Below are 21,120 nucleotides of genomic sequence, written 5' to 3'. Positions count from 1 at the left end.
CAGATCGCGGACAATTCCCCTTTGGATACTCTGCCTGGTCTCTTATTGTCTCCTACCATTTACCCTGGATGGATCTTGAATACCATGGACTGCCCGCGGACTGCCATTCGGAGAGCCACCTACTATCCTTACCGAACCAATAACCAAAAAAAAAAAAAGGAAACCCTAAATCGAACCTACAGAAGGAAGTGTTGCCGATTGTACGATTAGGAATCTGTTGTCCGGATCTCATTTTCCTAGGGAGTTTTTTTCCTATTCCATCTAACGCCACACACTGCGGACTTGGATTTCTCTCTCTATCTCTCACTTCATCATCACCATACACATAATCCGGCGCGAGCTATTATGCATCGAGGATACACTACAAGGAAATTTCTTTGCGATACCCAAGATACCACGGACCCGAACCTCCACGGGGACGAGAACGACTACGAACGAACGAACGCACAGCATCATCGACCTTGTGTGTTGCAGGGATGGACCTCAAAAAGCATGCTTTGGTTGCGAATGATCATTACGGGAGACTTGGGCCAAGGTCCAGTCATGGAAAGACACGGCGCGCGCGCATGTTGGGATTGTTTTTGTTTTAGGGGCTTCCCGCCCACTTTTGAGGCCTTGTCACGCCTTTGCAGCTGCGCACAACAGGGAAACAGCTTTTTTGTTTTTGTTCAATACCGTCATCGACCTGCGAGGACGCGGTGTCGACTTGTTTCTTGCTTGGACTTTTTAGAAGGACACGGGATTTGGGTTATGTTTCTGTTTATGCTGTGGGACTGTATTATCCCCCCTTGGCCGCACTGGAGGCGCATCGATTTACAACCGGTTCACACGACTCGATTATTATTGCAGAGTCGTACACAAAGTTTTATTTTCTTTCCGGGCAGGAAGATGACGGAGGAGCTGGATATACCCCCTTCCTTTGCTTGTTGTAGGCTCCGTGGACGAGAGGAGCCGTAGAGTAGTTACCGAAAACAAATCAGTATCATTCAACCAACATTATTACATCCTGTGCCTTTTGCAAATTGTGAACATGTCGGAGGAGTATGACTGTATCCCAATCCAGCAAGACGTTGAGCCTAGCGGCTGAGAAGCACGAGGTGTCGTTCCACGCGACTCGCCTCTCGACCGTCCTTCCTTCCGCCTACGAACGATGAGGATGAACACAACTAACTAACTGGATGTCTGTCCCGTCCATGCGGAATGGTCCCTAGCCACCGCATTTGCGTGGTGGTTCGCCAGACGTGGCCCAGTTATGAGGTCATGCTCTACGAGGGCGACCAGCCCCCCTCTCCCCTGCTTATGCGGCTGGGGTTCACGATGCGCAACATCACGCGGGCGGTGGGGGGTTTATGGGGGCGGAGACGGGGTAGGGGAGTATGGTAGGTTCTAGATCTGGGAAGTGAAGGGTTAAGGCCAACCGACGTACCTTACTGCTTAGTCTTTTACTGCACGCCCTCGTCAAAGGGTTCGTGGAGAATGTATAGATTTCAAATCGTTTCCTCTGTGTGTTGTCGCTGACACTTGCGATGGATTGTGGAACGGGTGGGCGGCCGCGACCTGGGTAACCCGTCCTCCGGAGGAAAGGGGGGGGGGGGGGGGGGGGGGGCGCGTGTCTCACGGCAGGGCGGCGGGCCAGAGTCACCAAGCATTCCTTTATCCAGCGAGATCCGGCTCGGCTGGCCGTCGCGCTGGAATGTTTCCCGATGGCGGGTCGCGTCGAGAGGGTGGATCGAGACGATGGAGACATATGAGGAGGGATTCCCGGTCGGAAGAGAGCTAGCTCAACCGGGGGGGGGGGGGGGGGCATGCCTCCGGCTGGATCGCGTCCAGAGTCGGATCTTGTCTCGACGCCGCCCGCCGCCGCCCCTTCTCAGATATCTAGGCCGACTCAGCCGCGTCGGATGTCGTCTTCCGACGGGCTGCTGAGGACACTCGTAAACCCTGAAGCAAATGGGCGTGTGGGGAGAAGTGCCCTCTCTTCCGTTCCGGGGGGCCATGTCTTGCCATGCGCGGATCGCGTTTGATCGCGGTGGTTGGGGGGCGGGTTTGAGGTGTTGTGCGGCTGTGTCTTCCCGCTCTGCTATGTGGGCGATGCGGTCAACACTTCCGACACATTCTATTTTTCTTTTTCTCTCTTGCTCCCCCCCTCTTCTTGGGCTTCAGTTTTGTGCGTTTCTGATTCAGCTTACAGCGAAATCGCGCGCGCATCTGTGTGGCTGCAGGTGTCTGAAATTTTGGGCAAGTTTCTCGTGGTTTCTTTTTAGGGAAGGCGAAGGACAAGGAGGGGCTTATTTTTTTCTTTTTGGGCACGGCCGCCGGTTTGCTTGATTGCTTGTTTGCTAACCTTCCTCGACGTGCGTGTGTTTGCAGGTCTCGCGGGGGGGGGGGGGGGGGGGGGGTCCGAGCATAACGTTGGGTAGGAGGCCGCCTATGTTTACGTCGAGGACAAGGGCCGGTGATGCCATTTTCGTATTTTGGCGATGTCTTTGTCGCGACAGATTGAGAACGACTGCAGGTAGCGACAGAGGGGGACGGACGGACGGACGGACGGGCTTCCGAGATGAAACACCGGCTTGGATCGGGGCGTGAAGCGCCCTGGTCGGCCCACCTTCGGACCCAGGTGGGGCGAGCTCTTCGGCGCTGTCGGGGGGCCGCCAAAGATAATGAGGGCTCCTTTTTGAGGATATGCCGGTATATCGAGAAATACATATAGGATTTAGACGCTGATGCAGCTGGGCGTCATACTGCAAGGAGATGCGGCCGCTCGCTTACTCAGGGAGGGGGATCGAGAATGACATATCAGCACAGCTCTGTTCAGTCTGTCTACCTAAGGAAGTTCGGCTATCCTGCTCTTCCATAGCCCAAGTCACGGATTGTGTCTACACTGACACATTGAATCCACGTCTCAGTGCCCCGCCCTGCTATGACAAACGACAACCATCCATGCGGCGCGATCCACTACCGTCCAGAGGCGAGCAAACACATCCGATAAGCCCGTGGATGTGTCTCCCGGCAGGCCGCGACCAGACCGAGGTGTGCCATTGCGAGCCTTATCGCGGGAGTGAAGGGGGATATTCCGAATAGGCAACGGCCGGGCAGAGCGAGCGGGATAATGAGAGGCTGTACGGAGTCCAAACCGTGAAAAGTGGGCGAGGGGAGCATTGGTTCAACGGCTGTCAGGAAGGAGTTGACTCATCGCACTTTGTTCTTTTAATCGCGATCTGTCTCAGAGAGCATGCATGTCTAGCCTCAGCTCCGGATCATCAGGTCTGGGCAATAAGCAAATCCAACGGCGCGTCCTAGACGGATGGATGCTCGATGGGTGGTCGATGGGGTTGGCATGCGCGGCGTTCTGTGCAAAACCTGCCTCAGGGCTCCGTGTGATGGAATCAGTCTTGGGAACCAAGTGACGCAAAGGAACGGGATGGAACGGAAGTACGAATACTTGCGGGCTGGCTTGTCGTTGGTGTGTGTCAGCAGGAGCACCTCCCAGTCCAGCGTCCCGCGTGCGTTTGCGATGGAGGGCTCGGTGTGACGAGCTCGTGATGGAGGGGGCAGAACATGACATGGGGGAATGGCGGGTGGTGTGCAGCAGAGCATGATGTCGAGGTGAGTGAGACGTGTGCGAGTCCGAATGAATCAAAATGCATCTCGGGCTCAGCGCTTCCGCCGCCAATCAGTGACCCCTGGTTGTGTGCATGGCGTCGGCAGTGGGCGGCACCACGTTTTTTCCTGCATCTCAGTCTTTACCTGCTTTCTTTTCAGGCTGTGGTCATGGTGTGTGCGTGTGTAAGGTTGCACGCTGGTTTCTTTTCCTAGGCGCTGGCTGAACTTGGTATTGGTTTACTCTGTGCTGTGATCAGAGACGGCCCTTTTCGTCCGCAGAGATGGGATACATCACACCCGAACGGCGTCCATGGGCAGGTAAACGTACACTAGTTGCGTGAAAGTGCAAGGTACTCCCGAGAAGAAGGCGGCCCCGTGTGACGGTGGCTTGCCCCAATGGGTCCGATGGCCGGGTCTTGATGCGATGCAGCCCGGAAAGTGCACATCTCGCTCCGATCTGGCACGGCGATCAAATGGGCGATGGGCGAGATTGGGGGCGGCCAGATGGACCGGCCGCGGACTGGCAGCCTTACGAGGCGGGGAGGAGTTCGTGAGACTAACATGTCGCAGGTAACGCGAGACGGAGGACTCTCTGGGAGTGTCTCGTAAAGATCGAGGCAGGTAGCCGTCCCAGCGGCTACTAGTCCGTTGGTTCGGTCGCTCCCTTGCATGTGCATGCCTGTCAGCATGGCGTTCGATGTCTGTGATGACTGGTGACTGCGCCTGATGCGCGATGTCTCTGATGAGTGCTCTCTGTCCGGTGTCTGTGATGTCTGATATCCTCCCTTGCAACGGTGTTGGTTGCGCACATGGGGGCTGGGGACACATTGAGATAATTCTCCCTTGATATGTATAGATCAGAAAAGAGGCAATGCTAGGGAGCCAGGTTTGGCCCCGACTCTCGACGGGCCCTCTGAGGGCGTTAAAGTTGCAGTGCAGGTAGGGGGGGAACAACTTCCCACCAACCCGAGGCTCCAGCCGGCGCCATAAGCCGGTCATTCTTTTTGCATGCAGTGCAACTCATCCGCCCGCGAGCGGACCGTAGCACGGCGGCTGCCACCCTATGCTTACTGCTTACTTATGCCTATGCCTGTGAGTTGGATACATGCGTTGTGCAGGCGAACGCCAGCCCCCCCCCCCCCCCCCCCCCCCGGCTCCTCCTTCAGTGAGGGGTTCGCAATCCAACCCATGCAAGAAACGGCACAGAACAAACGCTGTGCTGCAGCAGAGCTCGCTGCAGCAATCCGCAATTATTTTTGGGGCCTCGAAGAGGCTTCCAAGCGGGCGTGTTTGTTGGTCCTATCATCAGTCGTCAGTCCCTTGACAGTGCTGGGTACAGCACTTATGCTGTGTTTTCTGCCGTTTTTTTTATACATATTGTGTACCTGTGCGACCTCAAGAGGGACCGCCTTGGCCACGTACCTTGGTCAGTCCCTTGACCTAGAAGTCGTCATCACTGCAAACCCCAAACCAAACCCCCAAGCCGTCACAGAGCCCATGATGACATCGCTCTGCACACTCTAACGACGGGGTGCTGCTCAGCTGCGGCGGAAATGCCAGACGGCTGACCTCATGTATGGGCGGTTGAATGCATACGAACGAAAAGAGGGGTTTGTTTGTTTGTTCGAGAAGCAAGAAACGATGACCGGGAAGGGCGGGCAACTTGCAACTCCTCTAGTCATCATCGCCTGCATGGGGAGGGAGGGGGGGATGGAGGGGGTCATGCCCACATTCCGGTCTTGGATTTGCTCAACTAGAATCACTGCCAACTGGAACATGGTCCTCCATCGGCCTATTCTTCTAAAGAGGGGGGTTTTTTTTTTTTTCTGTGATGTTTCTATCACCGTAGTGAATATATCATTATGCGCAGCGGTATCAGCAGCAGTTGGTTCATTTGTCCCTGGACGCCATCGAGATGGAAATGCATCACCGAGTCCGGGCTTAATTGCCATCGCCTCCGGCCGCTCCGGCGAAAAGAAACCCCTTCCACCACCACACCTTGTCCATGGCAGCAGACCATCGCCCCGGGCAAGCCCGTTCCGCAAAACGTGCTTCCCACGCCTCGAAACGCTTGCGCAATCCTCGCATGTGCCCAGCGGGTTGGTCCCCAGAGCAGTAGCATACAGCAGCAGCACCTCAAGACCAATGGCGACGGTTCCTCCGCGCCGCTGCAGAGCCCGCGAGGAGGAGGACGAGGACGGGGAGGAGGGGGCGTGAAGAGGTCGGGGAGGTACAGTACCTCCTGACCAGGGCGTCGTTCGTACCGCCGGCCAACGTCCCTGGTCTTGTTCGCTTCTCACCAAAGTAGGCATGGCATGGCTGGTCACTAGTCACCACCCCCACCCGCCATGCATATCCGCCGTCACTTGCTTGGCCCGCAAGCTGCAACCGCCGGATCGTCAGCACGACGCGTCTGGCGTCTTGCCCGATTTTGCCGTGGCCGCAGGAATGAGAGGGAGAGAGGATGGATAGATGGATGGAGGTGAAGGATCCAGGGAAGGGTTCATCCCCTTCCCCCCCCCCGCGGGACCTTCGACCGTAGACGTGCGCCATCTCGCTGCCTTGAAGAACGGGCACTTGCTTAGTTGCTCCCTGGGCGGAAACCGCATGCGCCGCGGATCGGTGCAGCAGCTCTACCCATCCTTCATACGCCGACCCAAAGGTCGGCCGTGAATTGCGTCACGGAGGGCCGGACTGGTCTGCCAGGACGGATCTCCATCTATGTCACCTCTGGGGCGCTGGTGCTGGGCAACGTTTGGACGCGGGCTTTTTCTTCGCAAGCTGAAAATGGAAACAGAAAAGTGTCGCCAGCGAAGATCTGCATATTCCTAGCCTCCGACACCATATATTGTCTTCGACCAATGGGAAAGACGATAAACGATAGGTACTAACTTCAACACCAGGCTTGCCAGCTCGGCCCTCGACTCCAGCTAACCCTCAATCAACGGCGTCGGTGCACTAGCCAGCCACCTCCCGCCAACATCGCCAACGCAGACATCAAAGCCCAATTCACCCCCCCAAATGAACGCACTACTTCCACACGCTAGAGCTCTCGGCGCCGGCCTTTTTCCCCTCCTGATAGGTATCACTTAGCGCGTTGTACAGTCCCTTGACGCGCTCCATCTCCCGCGCCCACCGCGCCCTCTCCTCGCCCTCCGGCAGCTCCCCGACCAGCTCCCCGAGGCTCCGCGCCGTAAAGAACCGGTTCGTGCGATTGTACAGCGCCCTCGCCGCCAGCGCGTCATCCCGCTCCCCCTCGGCCCGGACGCGGAAGACCTCCTCCAGGATGGCGATGTCGTGCGGGATCGCGAACAGGTCCCGACTGTCTTCGTAGGTGAAGAGGTAGTACACCTCACGGAAGCCCGACCAGGCGATGCCGCTGAGGCAGAGGGAGCACGGCTCGTGGGTGGCGAAGAAGACGCAGCCCGTCCGCGGGTCCGGGCGCGTCGAGGGGTCCGGGAAGGACGTCGTGAAGAACTGCTGGATGCAGTTGATCTCGCCGTGAAGCAGCGGCGAGGAGCGCTCGTCGTTCGTGGCGACGGTGAGGGGTTCCAGGGTGTCGGACGAGAGGATCGCCGCGCCGAAGAGCTTGCTGCCCGACGTCACGCCGCGCCGCGTGAGGGGCACGATGCCGTCTTCGGTCAGGGAGAGGAGGGACGAGAGCAGGGTCGCCGGGTCACGGCGTGGGAGGGCTTCGTCGGCCATTTTGGGTTGTCTGGGGGAGGGGAGATCAGTGTTGGACGGTTTGCTGATGGGATTTGTCGGCCAAAATCAACTGAGCCAGTTTTGGTGGGGTTGTATTGCGTTCATCCCGCACTCTGGGGAATGCGGGCATACGACAGGCTTTATCGGTGCGTGATGCTTATCACGGTCGCGGGATGGGGCGCCGCCCTCCTGCTATCGGAGGCGTCCGTAGCGCGAAACAGGGCTTGTGTGTATATGTGCTGCATTCGGTCACGGCGACCTCCGATTTCTGCGCTCGAGAACTAGAAATATTCAGGTGAACGGGAAGTTCGAGGCGTCGCTTGATCGACTCGTTGCCTGTCTACTTCTGAATTTAGTAGTATGACTCCGGATAGAAGGGCATCATGCGTTCTGTTGTTGCGAGGCAGAGATTGCAATATTTGGCGGGTGGGGGGCGGGGGCAATATCCTTGGAAGCCCCGTAGCTGGATCCACAGCGCCGCCGGTCGCCGGTCGCCGGTCGGGAATGCCCCACATGCACCTTACTGGTCAAATGGATGGTGACTAAGCATACTTACTTTTCACACACTCACACACTCACTCACTCACTTGTCACTCGCTCACCTTCGTCTTGGCGACCTAGCACTTAGTCGCTGTGAGTCGATTTCGACAGAGTAATCTTTCCTCGCTGCATACCAACTCAATGCATTACATTCGCCTCCTCCGAGCACCGAAGCTCACTTACGAGAAAGGCAGAAAGCACCCCTGGTCGTTCAACATTGTCCTTACCGTCACCACCGACCTCGGCGACTCCTTCCTGAGTCCCGACGACAATGAACCCGTCAAGATTAACATCACCGCTGGCTGGGAGAAGTCTTCAGGCCAACATGAACACACCACTGGCTCCATAGTTCAGGCCGCGGAAAAGACTATGCGCTGGACCCCCGGCATGCGCGTCCTCAAGACCGACGTCCCTGTCCAACACATCGCGGGCCCATCTCTCTCAAGCCCCGGCCCCGGCTCAGGCCCCCTGAGGGTTTTCGTGCGCGCGGCCGGGAGCAAGTCGGCTGAGCTGGCGACCGACGTCGCCTTGGCCGGATTCGAGGGGGACTGCGGCAAGATTATGCCAGTATGGGCCGATGTGCAGATGCCAGGTTCCGACGAGGCGCCCACGACGTGTGTGAGGAGGCTGGGGCACGGCGAGCGCAAGTCGGAGCCCTTCATCGAGATCGAAGAGGACATTGGCGAGAGCATCGCGCGGCACATCTGGGATGCCGGGCTCATGGCCGTCTCGCGGGTCTGGCTGGCCAACGACGCGGAGGCCCACGGCGCCGAAAGGCATCACTGGCGCATGGACGCCTTCCACGAGCTGCTATTCCGGGGAGGGCCGCTCAACGTCCTCGAGCTCGGGTGCGGCGTTGGGATCCTCGGAAATGGCCTGGCGCAGGCCATGACCAGGACGGACCCGGAGGGCGCGAGCAACATTCTCATGACCGACCTCCCCGAGGCGGAGCAGCGCGCGAAAGCCAACATCGCACGCCTGGCGAGGGCGGGGACGGCGTCCATCCACCCTGAATACGAGAATCTTGACTGGGACGACGGCCGCAGGGGCGACCTCGGCGCGCTCGTGAAAGCCAGGTCGTGGCACCTCGTTGTCATGAGCGACTGCACCTACAACGTCGACGTGCTCCCCTCGCTTATCAACACCTGGACGGCGATCCACGTGCACAACCTCTCCCTGCACAGCTCCGACAGCGGCGGAGGCCCCATGCCGCCGCCGACTACGTACGTCTACGTGGCGTGGAAGAAGCGGCACCCGGACGAAAACGAGTTCTGGCACCTCGTCGAGGACGCCGGCTGGATCCTGCGTGAGGAGGACATCGTCGACCTGCCAGTGCTCGGCGGCGAGACGGAGCGCATCTTCTCGTACCTGTTCGAGACGCGCTCGCAAAAGTACGAGAGGGGGACCGAGACGGGGACCTGGAGGTGTCTCGACAACGCCTACTCGAAACCCTCGTTTGAGCAGCTGATTGGGCGGTTCCCGGGCGAGGCGCAGAGGGTTTACCCGGATCGGTTCGCGGAGTATCAGGCGGCGGCAAAGTAGGCAAATCAACGCACATCGTTGGGGAGAAGCAGAAACTCGCCCTCTCATCATCACTTGACGCCGCAACGCCCCCAAGCCGGGAACCGTCACATCCAGTCCTCGGCTTTCTGGGTGCTTGGATTGATAAGACTGGACGAAGAACTGCAGACGGATGTCGCTCCCAGGACTCGCGCGATCAAACATGGGTTTCTTAGTACGGACCGATCAACTCGGGGCAGGCTATTGACCGAAATGTTTCGCTCGATCTGATGCTAAGGGCTTGACCATCCGTCTGAATTATCAGAAATACGCTCGTCTAGAGAAGAGACTGAGCAGCACGCGTCCGCGTCCTCGTCGTGCTATCTAAGGTTTTGCATACTCTACACTTCCCATCATTCCTTCAATGGACAGGAGAATCGTCCAGGAACGCAGTATCTTCCTGCTGGTGAAGAACCTTCTCCTGCCGCACCACGTCAAAACCAAGGGGCAGGCGGCCGGCAACGCTCGCCTCGGTACCCGCTTCGATGTGTCAGCAAAACCTATATATCGGAGTGACGAGGGCGGACGTATGTAAGACTTGCCGCATAGAATGGACACAACCTCCACCAGAACCGGTATCCAAGGAGTGAGGGCCAGAGCCTGACCAAGGTTCCAAACATCCTCGGCCCTCCGCGGTGCGCCCTTGATGAAGACAACGAGAGCAGTCCAGGCGCCCCACATGCAGATGAAGTTCGCAGCCGCGTAAAGAATCACGGCTCCCTGGGCGACCTTGTCGAGCCACTTGGCCTGCCACATGACGCGGCTGTTGCACCGGTAGAGGCAGAGCACGACGCTCAGGCAGATGCCGAAGAGGGGCGGCATCCACACCATGGCGGCCATGGTGAACATGGCCGCCGAGACCACGGCCTGCGGAGGATGGTTTTGCGGGCAGAGGTGCATGGGCATCTCATTGTGGTAGTAGTCATCCTGGGCGCTGTTGGCGCAGAGGACCCACGCCGCCGTGTGAACGACGAACAGGGCGACGAGGATGGTGTCCTTCAGCAGGCTGCGGCGGCCGGAGGCGAGGACCAGTGGGAGCATTGCGGCGAGCGGGTAGAATGCCAGGGCGGAGACAATGAGCTGGAGGGACGAGTTGTAGCGGTGGACGGCGGGTGCGATCTGGCTATATATCACGGTGGCCTGGACCCCGAGGGAGAGGAAGGCAGCCGCGGTGAAGAGATCGTAGGTCGTGCATCGCAAGGCCTCGTCGATACGTCGGAGAAAACCGGGTGTGCCGTCTGACGGAGCCGTGTGAGGCTTCTCGGACAGAGCCGTCGGGGGTTTGCGGCGTTTGAGGAGGCCGCGAAGGGCAAAATCACCGTAGAGGGTCAACAAGACGGCTCCCAGGCCGTAGGATGCGAGGACCTCGAGCGCGTTAGGATACGGAACGTAAAGCAATACATAGGAACATCGACCACAAGGACTCACCCCAAAGCCGGCGATGCTCCCGTCGATCTCGGAGCCGATGGATCGGCAAAGCTCACTTCGGCAGGCGTCGAGGATATTCACCTGGTAGACCAGGTCGGACCTGTTGGAACGCGCCCACTCGTGCCACTCGATGACCTCGGCGTCGGACAGGTTCTGGGCGCCATCCAGTCCCACCGTCATGCGCCAAAATTTGGCGACCTCGGGGAACGGAGGCTCGCTGTCCTGCGTTACGACCCAGGCGAAGTAGTTGCCGGTCAGGGAGCAGTTGGCGGCAACGTCGAACGAGGTCCAGGGCTGCGTTGTTGTCCCAGGAAGGATGCTCATTGTGCGAGACTGGAAGCGTCCTGCCGGCTCCCGCGAATGTTACTGAAGGAACTGGCTGGAAGCTTTCAATCGTCAGTCTTGAGATGATGGATGCCCGTCGATGTCCGTTTGCTCACAGCGATGGTGGTGAGATATTGTATTCGCGATGCGATGATGGTGGTGCCTGGATTTCAGCCTGGTCCCCCCTCATATATCAGTGCAGCATGATCTGGCCAATGACCATCGCTTATCTTGAGACTTGGCTTACACGTGTAGAGGCCGGGCGAGCCAGTTGCGACAAGCATTGAATCCTCGACAGGATTAGTGCGCGATTGAATAAGTGAGAGAACAGAACAGGTACAAACAACGAAGTTCTCTAGACTTGCTCGGTTTTGGTAGATTGAGATTGCTTTTGCTTGAAGCCCATGCGGCGACACCAGAGACTTTTTTCAACGCAAGAAAGCTAGTCTAACTGCATGGTTTAAAGAGCTCCCCAGTTGTATCAAGCCTCTTGTTAGCCAAGGGGCGTTTGTTTGTTGTGCAAGCTCGATATCTTATCACATCTTATCGAAAACCGTCAGATTATGTAATGATCTCGATTATGTAATGTTGTCGATGAGAATTGACACTCGGCAGTTCGGTGATGTGCATTTTCTGTTATTCCACCCCAAATCAACCTCGAAATGCATTCGCGTCAACAGTACCCACGCATCACAGCCAACAATCCAAACCAGGGTTGAGTGCACAATCACTTGGTCTATTATCATTCTACATTTGATACTCCCCGTGAGGCCCGACGACGATGCGCATCGGAGATGGCGAGAAAGAACAGTCAGCAGCAGTGAGGGCAGCTTGGATCCTTCTGGTTGGCGTTGAGGCGTTTAGGCAACCTCTGCGTTCAACACGGAAGGCTCGAGTCTCGTTTACCCCAAGATCGTTCGTGGCGTCTTAGTGAGAGAACCGGAAGTCCAGCCTCTGTTGTCCCTCGTCGGTGGTGTTGAGGACGTAGTCCTCCTGCTGCTCCTTGGTCATGGCGTTCCAGCGCCTGTCGCGCACCTTGTTGCGCCAGATGTAAAAGGCCTTGACGAAGTAGAAAAGCACAATGTTGAAGCAGCAAATACCCAGCAGGATCTTGTTCCCGCGGCGGTACAGCGGCTGGTCGTCGTCGCGGTAGATGTTGGACGCCGCGATGTTGCCCGCCTGCACAAACATGTTGTACAGCGCGGCGCTGACGGCCCGCGTGCGCACCGCGTTGCTGTTTTTGGCGTTCCACCCCACGAGGATCGCGTGGCAGTACGGGTAGCTCAGGAGGCCCGTCAGCATTGCGTACCTTATCCAGGTGCTGGCCGACGACGGCAGCGCCACGAGCGCCACGAGCCACGGGAAAATCCACCAGTTCGAGATGGACGACACGATGGCCCGCTCCTTGACGCGTCCGGACACCCACGAGATGATCAAGAGGTTGACAGCGAAGAGGAACTGCGAGGGGATCGCGAGCAGGTTCGCCTGGAACGTCGAGAAGCCCAGACGCCGCAGGATGTAGGACAGGTACGTGTTTGGCGGCGAGGGCGGGATGTACGTGGTCAGGCCGATCAGGTACAGAGGCCACTGCTCCCAGTCCTTGACCGCCTTCAAGAGGAGGGACGGCCCGACGGCTTCTCTGCTCGGGGGGATCAGCTATTGTCATGGGGTGCCGGAAAGGGAAAAAAGGGGGATCTAGTATGTGTGAGTCGTACCGATTATGCATGTCACCCTTGCTCGGGTCGTCCCGCAGCAGACGGTTCACCATGATGAGCTCCTCGTGCTCGGTAAACCATCCCTCCTTGCCCCGGAACCAGTTCTTGGTCTGCGTGGGGCCAGGAGGCATGAGTCCCCACGAAAAGATGCCGATGATTAGGGTCGCGATTCCCTCGAGGAGGAAGCTAGTCAGTCGACCATGTTAGCCTTCAGCGTCGGATGCCACAACCACCACCCCCCTGTCATGATGATGTGGAGGAGGGGGGAGGGGGAATACTCACAGCCATCTCCATCCAGCCCATCCCGCCACGCCTCGCATCTGGAGCACACCGGCAGCCACCAGGGATCCCACAATGTTGACAGTGCTCAGCGCGGTCCAGAACCACGCCAGTCTCAGCGGCAGCTCATTGGACTTGTAAAAGTACGTGAGCCAAAGGACGATGTCACTGCAGCCGGCAGATGGTCAGCAAAGCACGTCCCGCCCAACATGTGGTGCCGCCTGGCACCTGCCACCACGGTTTCTCTCATCCCCACAAAAGAAAAAACTCACGGAATGAAGCCGCCCATCAAGAGACCGAGCATCGCCTTGACGGCGTAGAACCCAGCGCGATTCGACAAAAACGCCTGACAGCCGGCCGTGATGGACCAGCCTACCATGATTGAAGGGATCCATCTATCAGCCCCTAATTTTTTGCTGATGAGGCCGCTGGGCAACTCCGCGGCGAGGAACGACAGCAGGAAAATCTACACCCCCCATGTGTGAGCCTATCAACACGACACCCATCGGGGGAGAGAGGGGGGAAGGGAACTGACCGTCTGCCCATAGTTGAAGTCGTTCGTGGTCATTCCTAGTTCGGGAAGCTTTTCATTTCCAACGTCAGTCAGACATCGGCCGTAGTCGTCTCCCGGGGAGGGCTCTTCTCACCATGTTGTCGGAAATCGCACGGTTGATATTTCGTCGGTGAAGGTCGAGAGCGCAGAACATGACCTGGAATACCACACCAATCAGCTACCTGCCAGCTCAAATCCCGTCAACGGGAAAGGGAGGGGTGTGTACGAACCCAAGCCCACACCATGATCCTCTTGTCGATCTAAAGCCGCGTCCCTTAGAGTTAGTTCCCGCTCTACACCAGAAAAAGAACTCGTCCCACTCGCAGAAACACGGCGGGCCGGCGGCATCGTCGTACCTTTCTGACCAGCTTCTTCTCGTCCTCGGCCGACCATTCATAACTTGGGTCGAAGCGATGGCGGTTCTCGTATTGGGCCTTCTCGTACACCTTGCGCCAGTGGTCGGCGACACTGGGGTCCGAGAAGATATGATCGTCCGTAGAGCCGTACTGCTGGGCGACCTGCTCCCGCAGCGACGAGGCCGAGGTGTCCGTTGAGGCCTGCACCTGCGTCGCGTCGACCTCTTTGCTCGGCTCCTTGAAAGGGCCCCCGACTCCGTTCGAGGCCATGGCTGGATGCGCAAGTCTTGCAAACGCTTCAGCTAATAACCACCAGTTCGTCAGTCGCACCGTAAGCAGCGAGATCTTTTGGAGGCCTTTTTACAGCTTCACTAACAGCATCACGACCGCGCACGTACCGGAAACGAGGTCCGGTCCGCGGAGATGCAAGAACCTTTATACATTCCCTCCGCGGTCCCGGTTATCTGGGTGTTGGACCCAAGCCCGATCCATCCCAATGCTCGCTCCCCCTTCCCGACGTTGAAGGACAAGGGGGTGGCGAACGAGACGATGAAAGAGAGAAAACCTTTCTCGTTGTCGCGATGGGCCCAAGCGATCACCTCATATTCAAGTCGTCCCCCCCTTTCAGCAAATCAAACCTCTTATCTATGGTGCAATTGCTGCAATGTATTGCGCTGCCCGTCAATGGCCCAGCGAGTCGTGCTGAATAGCGTGGGGGGGGGTGTGATGCATTGTGGCCCCCGGGGCCATGTTCAATGTCGTCGTCTAGAGCTGGGCAGCAGCAATCTTCGCCTGTGGCAGTGTGCGCTAGAGCTCCTAACCGACCTTGGGAATCCAAGCCCAATGAGAAAGGTCTAGTAGTAAGCCAGGCGGGAGGAATCCCGTCAAGATTCATGGGGTCGGGATCGGGGAGAGAGAAGCGCTCGAGGGGGTCTGGATGCCGAACTTGGGGAAATCTGCGCAAAGCCGTAAGATGACGAGCCAATTGCCGCGTGTGGATAGTGCGTTCAATGGCGAGGGATGATCCATGTCCACCTCTGGTATCGCTCTGGCGGTTTTGGGACGGGCATGAACACCCACACGACTGTCGAGTTATTAACGAAAGAGGCTTGGGGGGGCTTGGAGTAGCCATGGCGTGATGACAGCCATGCCATTGCGACAGACCTTTGGGCCGGTGATGGAGAGACAATTGGCCAATCACATAACAGCGTCACAAAGGCAACCCGCGCCGGAGTGCCCAGCCTCTTGGGTTGACCGCGGAACACATGCCAAGGCATTCGTCAACCCGAATACTCACTCACTTTACTCATCATTCAAATGCTGTTCGGGCTTATCGTTCCAAGCCTGAAGCAGGTGTCTGTATCAGTACGGACCTTATCGGCGACAGAAGAAAGATAGTAAAAACTCAATTTGTAACTACCATCGATTTTGGTTAAACATTGGTCCACCGCGCGATGAACCATGCTTGAGTCTGTTCTCCGAGAAAGAAAGGAAACCATACAAGCTAAGGCGCGAAGAATCGTCGTCGTGTTCTTAGACTCTAGATGCTTTCACCCGTCTTATCCCTCGTAGCATATCAAGTCGTCGGCGTCACCAACCCACGGGCCAGAAACCATGTGCCACAATAGGAAAACAACGACTCTGGAAAATTCTCCTTGCAGCGGGTATGACGCGTTGTTTTAGTTTCGGGTTTCATATCATAACAATTTGGCATTCATCATAACACCAGTACTCTATCAGGACTGGTTTTGCAGCTTTCAACCCACTGCTTGGGGCCTGGCCTACTTGGCCCCGACTTCCTCACCTCAACCGGCCTTTGATGTACATGCTTCATACCACCAGCTCTCCCGTCCTAGCTACCGCCTCTCAACCCTTGAAGGGGGTCTCGTACGGCCTCTCGGCCTGCGGCGTGATTCTGGCCAGGTGCCTCCGTGAGCCGTTGTTCCAGTCAATCAGGGCGGAGTGCTGAGTAACGCGGTTATCCCAGACGACGACGGTGCCCTCCTCCCACTTGACGCGGGCGTGGAAGTCGGCGCCCCACGCAATGTGCTCGTAGAGGAACTTGAGCAGGGCGTCTGATTCTTCCTTCTTCAGGCCAACGATCTCACGGGTGACTGGCAGAGTGGTCAGGAGCCGTTCAAGGTTGGTTACGAGGGGGGTTGGAGCAAACACTTACACTGGGGGTTGATGAAGAGGGCCTTCTCTCCGGTCACGGGGTGCGTGCGGACGATGGGGTGGACGTTGGCAACCGGCTCGCGGCGCTTGATGCTGCCCTTCTTTACCGACGCGGCGACCTGCTCGATGCCAGAATGGACGGCCTGCAAACCGTGCAATCTCTCCTGGAAGAGCGGGCTGAGCCTGTTGTACGCCTCGGCGGCGTTGCAGAAGAGCGTGTCGCCTCCCGTCTCGGGCTTGTCGAGGATGTACAGGAACGTCGTCCCGGGGGGCTGCTGCTCGTACGAGACGTCCGAGTGCCAGGCGATGGAGCTCGTCCTCGTGGCGAAGAACTTCTCGGCCGACCGGTCACCCGCGGCGCGGTGGACGAGGTGGACCTCGGGGAAGTTCTCGGGCGACCCGGAGGTCGGGTGGATGTGGTGGCGGCCGAAGTAGCCGCCGAACTCGAGCGCCTTGTCGATGGGCAGGTCGGCGAAGTCCTGCGCGCGGAAGGCGACGACCTTGCGCTCCGCCACGAAGCGGGCAAGCTGGTCGCGCCCGGCGTTGCTGAGCTGGCTGAGCTGGACGCCCCTGACCTCCGTGCCGATCGAGGGCGTCAGGTCCGTCACCTGGGCGTCCTTGGGGAGGAGATCCGGGTAGCTGGGGTCCGCATCCTTTCCGTGCTCATAGTGCTGGAAAGGCTGCAGGGGAGGGTATTGTTGCTCAGGGTTCCACGTGGGAAGGTAGTGAGGGTACTACGTTGTCGAGAAAGTCAGTTTCACGTACCGGATCAAGAAACATCTTGTGAAAATAAAAGCACAACCAACCTTTGCGCCCTCGTGGCCGTCTCCTCCCTTCGCCTCGGCGTCCTTGTCATACGTAGTAGGCGAAAGCTCCTTGTAGTCACCGGAGCCGTCGGCGTACAGACGGAGGTTGTTCACCGGGAGGTTGACCGGGTCGGTCACAGTTGCAGTTGCTGTTGCTGAGGGTGCCATTTTGTCTGGGTTTTTCTTCTCTTGGGTTGCCCGGTTTCAAGCTTAAGCTACTCGTACGCACACGTACGCACATGGAGAGTTCCAACGCTACGTCTCTCGGCTTATATAGACTACCCCTCCCAAAGCCATCGACGTCGGAGTCTATCCGATGCGGGGGCTCATACACCATGATTGCATGCTGGCAAGGATTCGATTGCGTTGCCCCGGCGCCCCTCTTCCTAGCAAGCCCGGTCGGTGCGGTTCCGGCCACAGAATTAACACATCGGCAGACCATTGGCGTTCAGCAGCACACGAAACGGAAAGATGGAGGCGTCAGGTCCTGAAGGGGGGGAGGGGGATGACGCCATTGATATGGAACGACCGCACTTAAATGGTGGAATATGCACCAGAGACGCCTTCGACTCTCGAGGACGTTGCTGATTAGCAATCGTGGTTGCGATGTTGCTATCTGGGCCATCGAGCACGCAATCCGCCGGTGCCGACTCGTGTGTGTTGGATGACCCCGCAATCTGCACAGAATGTCAACGTCAGATGGTCACTCTTTGCCTTCCGGAAATTTTAAGCGCTCCGAGGGGGAACGTGTCATCTGGTCCTATCCTAAAGCGCTGAATCTTGCAGCTGTGATCCTCGAGATGAAGAGATAACGGGATGACAAGAGATGGTGAGGACGGGGGAAGTGGAGGTTATTAATAAGGCGGCCTCATTGCCGAGACCTAGCTCCCACTAGTGCCGGATGGACGGCCAAGTCATCCTCCGATCATGTTCTCCGTGGCGCAATCAGGCAATCGGTCGGTAGTCGGACGCGTACCCAAATCGGGTAATGAGATTTTGTCACGGTGCCGCAGTCCCGGTATGCTCCGGTCCCGGGATCGGACCTGCTACCGGGAGAGACCGGCATCGGCCGGCAAACTGTACTTTTTTCCATTATTGCTACGCATTCCCACTGAGGTCTAATCCTCCACACTTGGCATACAAGTGAGACCTGAAGATCAAAAGAAAGTCGGCAAAAAAGTGCGAAGCTCGTACCGTTCTGCCATGATGCTCTTCAGCTCTAGCTATTATGAGCCAAACACTGAAACCCCCTGATTCCCAGCGATACTTCGAGTCGCACACAATGGATACGCCCGCATCATTACTCTTCGCTCTAAGTTCCCATCGCAGGGTGATCAGAGGGACCGCTTTGGAATTTGAGTCTAGGTCCTACCCAAGACGGCGACGTAAACAACTTGACTTTGTATTATTCCTATTGACAAGATTCTCGGCTCTATCCGGTTGGGATACCATCACTTGCGCGCACTTATTTATTTCATATCGGCTATCGAGAACGAATAAGGAAAGTTGAAGCACGATGTCTTGTATGAAAAAAAGGCAATCTTTATCGAAAGGATGCCTGGTACATAAGCGACCGACGAGATCTAAAATCGTTTACATCACAAGGTGTGAAAACTGTCAGGCCAGGCATGCGAGTTGATCTTATTTCTATCTTGGCTAGTCATTGAAAGCTTGCAGAGATGACTCCCGCGAATTTGAAAACCACACTCCATGATTGTCGACCTTAGTAAATAGAAACCAACCAACCATATATTACCCTGGTTCTTTTCTACTCGTATAGATATCAGCTGGAAAACTCAGGTAAAAAGCAGCCCATCTCACTTGCTTGCAGCTTTAACATCGAGCTCTTTACAGGGCTTAAATAGTTGTTAGTGTGGGAAAGCTGCAGCTTGCCGAAATAATCAGCTGTCACACCTAGGATGCAAACTTTTTCCCAGGACAACTTTGTGAGTTCAAATTGACAGCAACGTCCAGCTTCAAGAGACTTTTAGACTACAACTCAGTATTTCGATCAGTTTATTTGAATGGGGGGACTCAGAGCTGTGTGCTACTGCCGCTGCAATAGGCTTTGAGTCGTACTCGTTGTACTCGGAATATGGCTCACTTCCAACGTTGCCAGGACTGTAACCTATGCAGCAAAGAACCTTAGGTTTTTCAACTCCTTTCCGATCCCGCAGTTCCTGCTTCTGCTGTACAGGGACGACATCACCTTCTTGCTCAACAAGTATGCAGTGTGGCTGCCAACAGCTCACATTGCACCAATACAGAGCACTGAAAATATCGGGTCTTTCAAGAAATAAGCGAGGATCAGGGAGAAGAAAGAAAGCTGCAGGTCCCCTTGTATGCGAGATATTCTAATTATCAGCAATTCCCCTAGGCTCTACGTCGTCGATATGCCGCAATTGAAGAATGTCAGTTTGAACTACGCTGAACGAAGGTGACTGACTGTCGTTGGTCGTTGAATCCAAGCGGAAGCCAAGGGGCATCCAACATATTGGATGCCCGATTGAAAGATGACACATCTTGATGAGCTCACTTTGAAACAAAAGATTCGTATCGCAAGCTCTTCAATGTTCCGCTGCCAGTAATCGCAGCAATAAGGACACTAGAGCGGAAACATTCACAACCACCTCACCTGCTCCTGCCACTCCATGATAACAGTCTTGATGCGGAAATTCTGTACGACTTCTCATACCAAGTCTCAGAAAATATCTTGAAGAGTTATAAAAGGCAGAAGGAATGATCAAATCCAGACAAATTGAGCAGTCGGGACAACAAATTGCTAAGGACTATGTCAAGATCCAAGCGACCAACACAGGCAACATCAGCACAGCCGTAAACCCTCTCAAACCTGAGAGTGACACCAAACCAACAGCACACGATCACAGAAGCCGACAAAGAAAAAACAGAAAGATCTGTTGTTGGTACAGCGACCAACCAAAGCGTCTTATTTGCCGCCCAATGATTGATCCTTGATTCAACTAATGGGACCAGCCTCCCATGGGCCCAGTCCAAGCAAGGCAACGCCGCAACTCTTTCATCTTTTAGATTGTTTAGAATTCTCGGCATCAAGCATCATGCCGTTACCACATTTTAAATATCAAGAGCGCTGGAACTTCTGTCTAAAAAGTTCGTTATCTGCAGTCAAACAGCAAGACTGCGCGGCAAACTGGGGTACGTAGCCATGGCGGTCTTTCTTGAGATCACACAGTTACACAAATTGGAAACAAAACCACATTAACAAACACGACACAGGAGATGTTCATGCTGCAGAAAACGCTGCACTTAGAACCAGGTCCAAACTTATTTTCAATCGGTTATTCTCAGCTGAAACTTCGTCTCATGCAGCCAAATATGCAGTCGTAGGGACTTTCGCGGACCCACCCCCAAACCGGCTGCCAAACATGGAGTTTAGGCCACGGGAATGGGGCCATGACCAAGCACCAGTTGTAATCTTCTCCTGGCCTTCTGACGCTTGCTCTTCAGAGTAGGCAAACGAGATGAGTTTACAGTCGACGGGCAAGCTGGGCTCCTTGTTGTTTTATCCTCTGATCGGACTCACAGCCCCGTGTGTCAGACTATATCACCCCTCGCCAGAGTTTAGAGACTTGCGCTTGACAATTGAAGATTCACCCAATAGAACCTTCGAAAGAAGCTAAACGATGTGAGTAGGTGATCAGTCCTACAGACATCCTTCTATCAACATCACATATTTCGCATTATCAGAGCCACTACCTTGTGGTTGCGTCCCGTTGGAATCAGGTTCACAACCACTTCGACTTCTTTTTTCATATATCCAACAGGGCCGTAGAAGATTGTTTCTCCACGGCACCATTAATGACATTTTCTTCGTTAATGTTGTCGGGGATTTTACACAGTTAGCCACCTCGGGAAGAAGCCTTGATCAACCACTGAGGATCCGAAAAATCGAACGGTAGAAGCCCCCCCCCCCCTTGTTGCGTTCCGAATCAAAGTCCTCGATTGTACGGACGGGACTAACGGTGATGTCTCTTGCCTTGATGCCGATAAACACGTTGAACAGCGTTGGCTTAAAGGCGATGGTGCATTGCGTA

At 56.1% G+C, this 21,120-nt stretch overlaps 5 protein-coding genes across 5 annotated transcripts; 1 reads left to right on the top strand and 4 right to left on the bottom strand.

Annotated features, from left to right (window-relative positions):
• Positions 1–6,007: 6,007 nt before the first annotated feature.
• CDEST_11331 (Putative cytidine and deoxycytidylate deaminase domain, cytidine deaminase) lies at positions 6,008–7,866 on the bottom strand. The gene has a single exon (XM_062927487.1). The coding sequence runs from the start codon at positions 7,309–7,311 to the stop codon at positions 6,637–6,639; it is 675 nt and encodes a 224-aa protein (XP_062783538.1). The 5' UTR covers positions 7,312–7,866; the 3' UTR covers positions 6,008–6,636.
• A 1-nt stretch (position 7,867) lies between these two features.
• CDEST_11330 (Putative lysine methyltransferase, S-adenosyl-L-methionine-dependent methyltransferase superfamily) lies at positions 7,868–9,666 on the top strand. Its single transcript, XM_062927486.1, has one exon. The coding sequence runs from the start codon at positions 7,993–7,995 to the stop codon at positions 9,391–9,393; it is 1,401 nt and encodes a 466-aa protein (XP_062783537.1). The 5' UTR covers positions 7,868–7,992; the 3' UTR covers positions 9,394–9,666.
• Positions 9,667–9,772: 106 nt separating this feature from the next.
• CDEST_11329 (uncharacterized protein) lies at positions 9,773–11,776 on the bottom strand (the record flags this gene model as incomplete). Its single annotated transcript, XM_062927485.1, has 4 exons — positions 11,280–11,776; positions 10,840–11,225; positions 9,939–10,776; positions 9,773–9,891 (listed from the first exon to the last, which is right to left on the bottom strand). Exons 2-4 carry the CDS (start codon positions 11,161–11,163, stop codon positions 9,773–9,775), a joined length of 1,281 nt encoding a protein of 426 aa, XP_062783536.1. The 5' UTR covers positions 11,164–11,225; positions 11,280–11,776.
• Positions 11,777–11,822: 46 nt separating this feature from the next.
• CDEST_11328 (Putative major facilitator superfamily, MFS transporter superfamily) lies at positions 11,823–15,465 on the bottom strand. The gene is made up of 8 exons (XM_062927484.1): positions 14,067–15,465; positions 13,941–13,970; positions 13,805–13,867; positions 13,693–13,740; positions 13,430–13,623; positions 13,161–13,325; positions 12,879–13,064; positions 11,823–12,802 (listed from the first exon to the last, which is right to left on the bottom strand). The coding sequence occupies exons 1-8, from the start codon at positions 14,334–14,336 to the stop codon at positions 12,091–12,093; spliced, it is 1,668 nt and encodes a 555-aa protein (XP_062783535.1). The 5' UTR covers positions 14,337–15,465; the 3' UTR covers positions 11,823–12,090.
• A 467-nt stretch (positions 15,466–15,932) lies between these two features.
• CDEST_11327 (Putative TauD/TfdA-like domain, taurine dioxygenase TauD-like superfamily) lies at positions 15,933–17,215 on the bottom strand (the record flags this gene model as incomplete). Its single annotated transcript, XM_062927483.1, has 3 exons — positions 15,933–16,180; positions 16,243–16,975; positions 17,048–17,215. 3 exons carry the CDS (start codon positions 17,213–17,215, stop codon positions 15,933–15,935), a joined length of 1,149 nt encoding a protein of 382 aa, XP_062783534.1.
• Between the last annotated feature and the right edge of the window lie 3,905 nt (positions 17,216–21,120).

The sequence above is a fragment of the Colletotrichum destructivum genome, chromosome 7, assembly GCF_034447905.1.
Source record: "Colletotrichum destructivum chromosome 7, complete sequence".
Taxonomy (NCBI): Eukaryota; Fungi; Ascomycota; class Sordariomycetes; order Glomerellales; family Glomerellaceae; genus Colletotrichum; species Colletotrichum destructivum.
The sequence above is the reverse complement of the archived record's forward strand: the minus strand, read 5'-3'. Positions and strand labels throughout refer to the sequence as shown.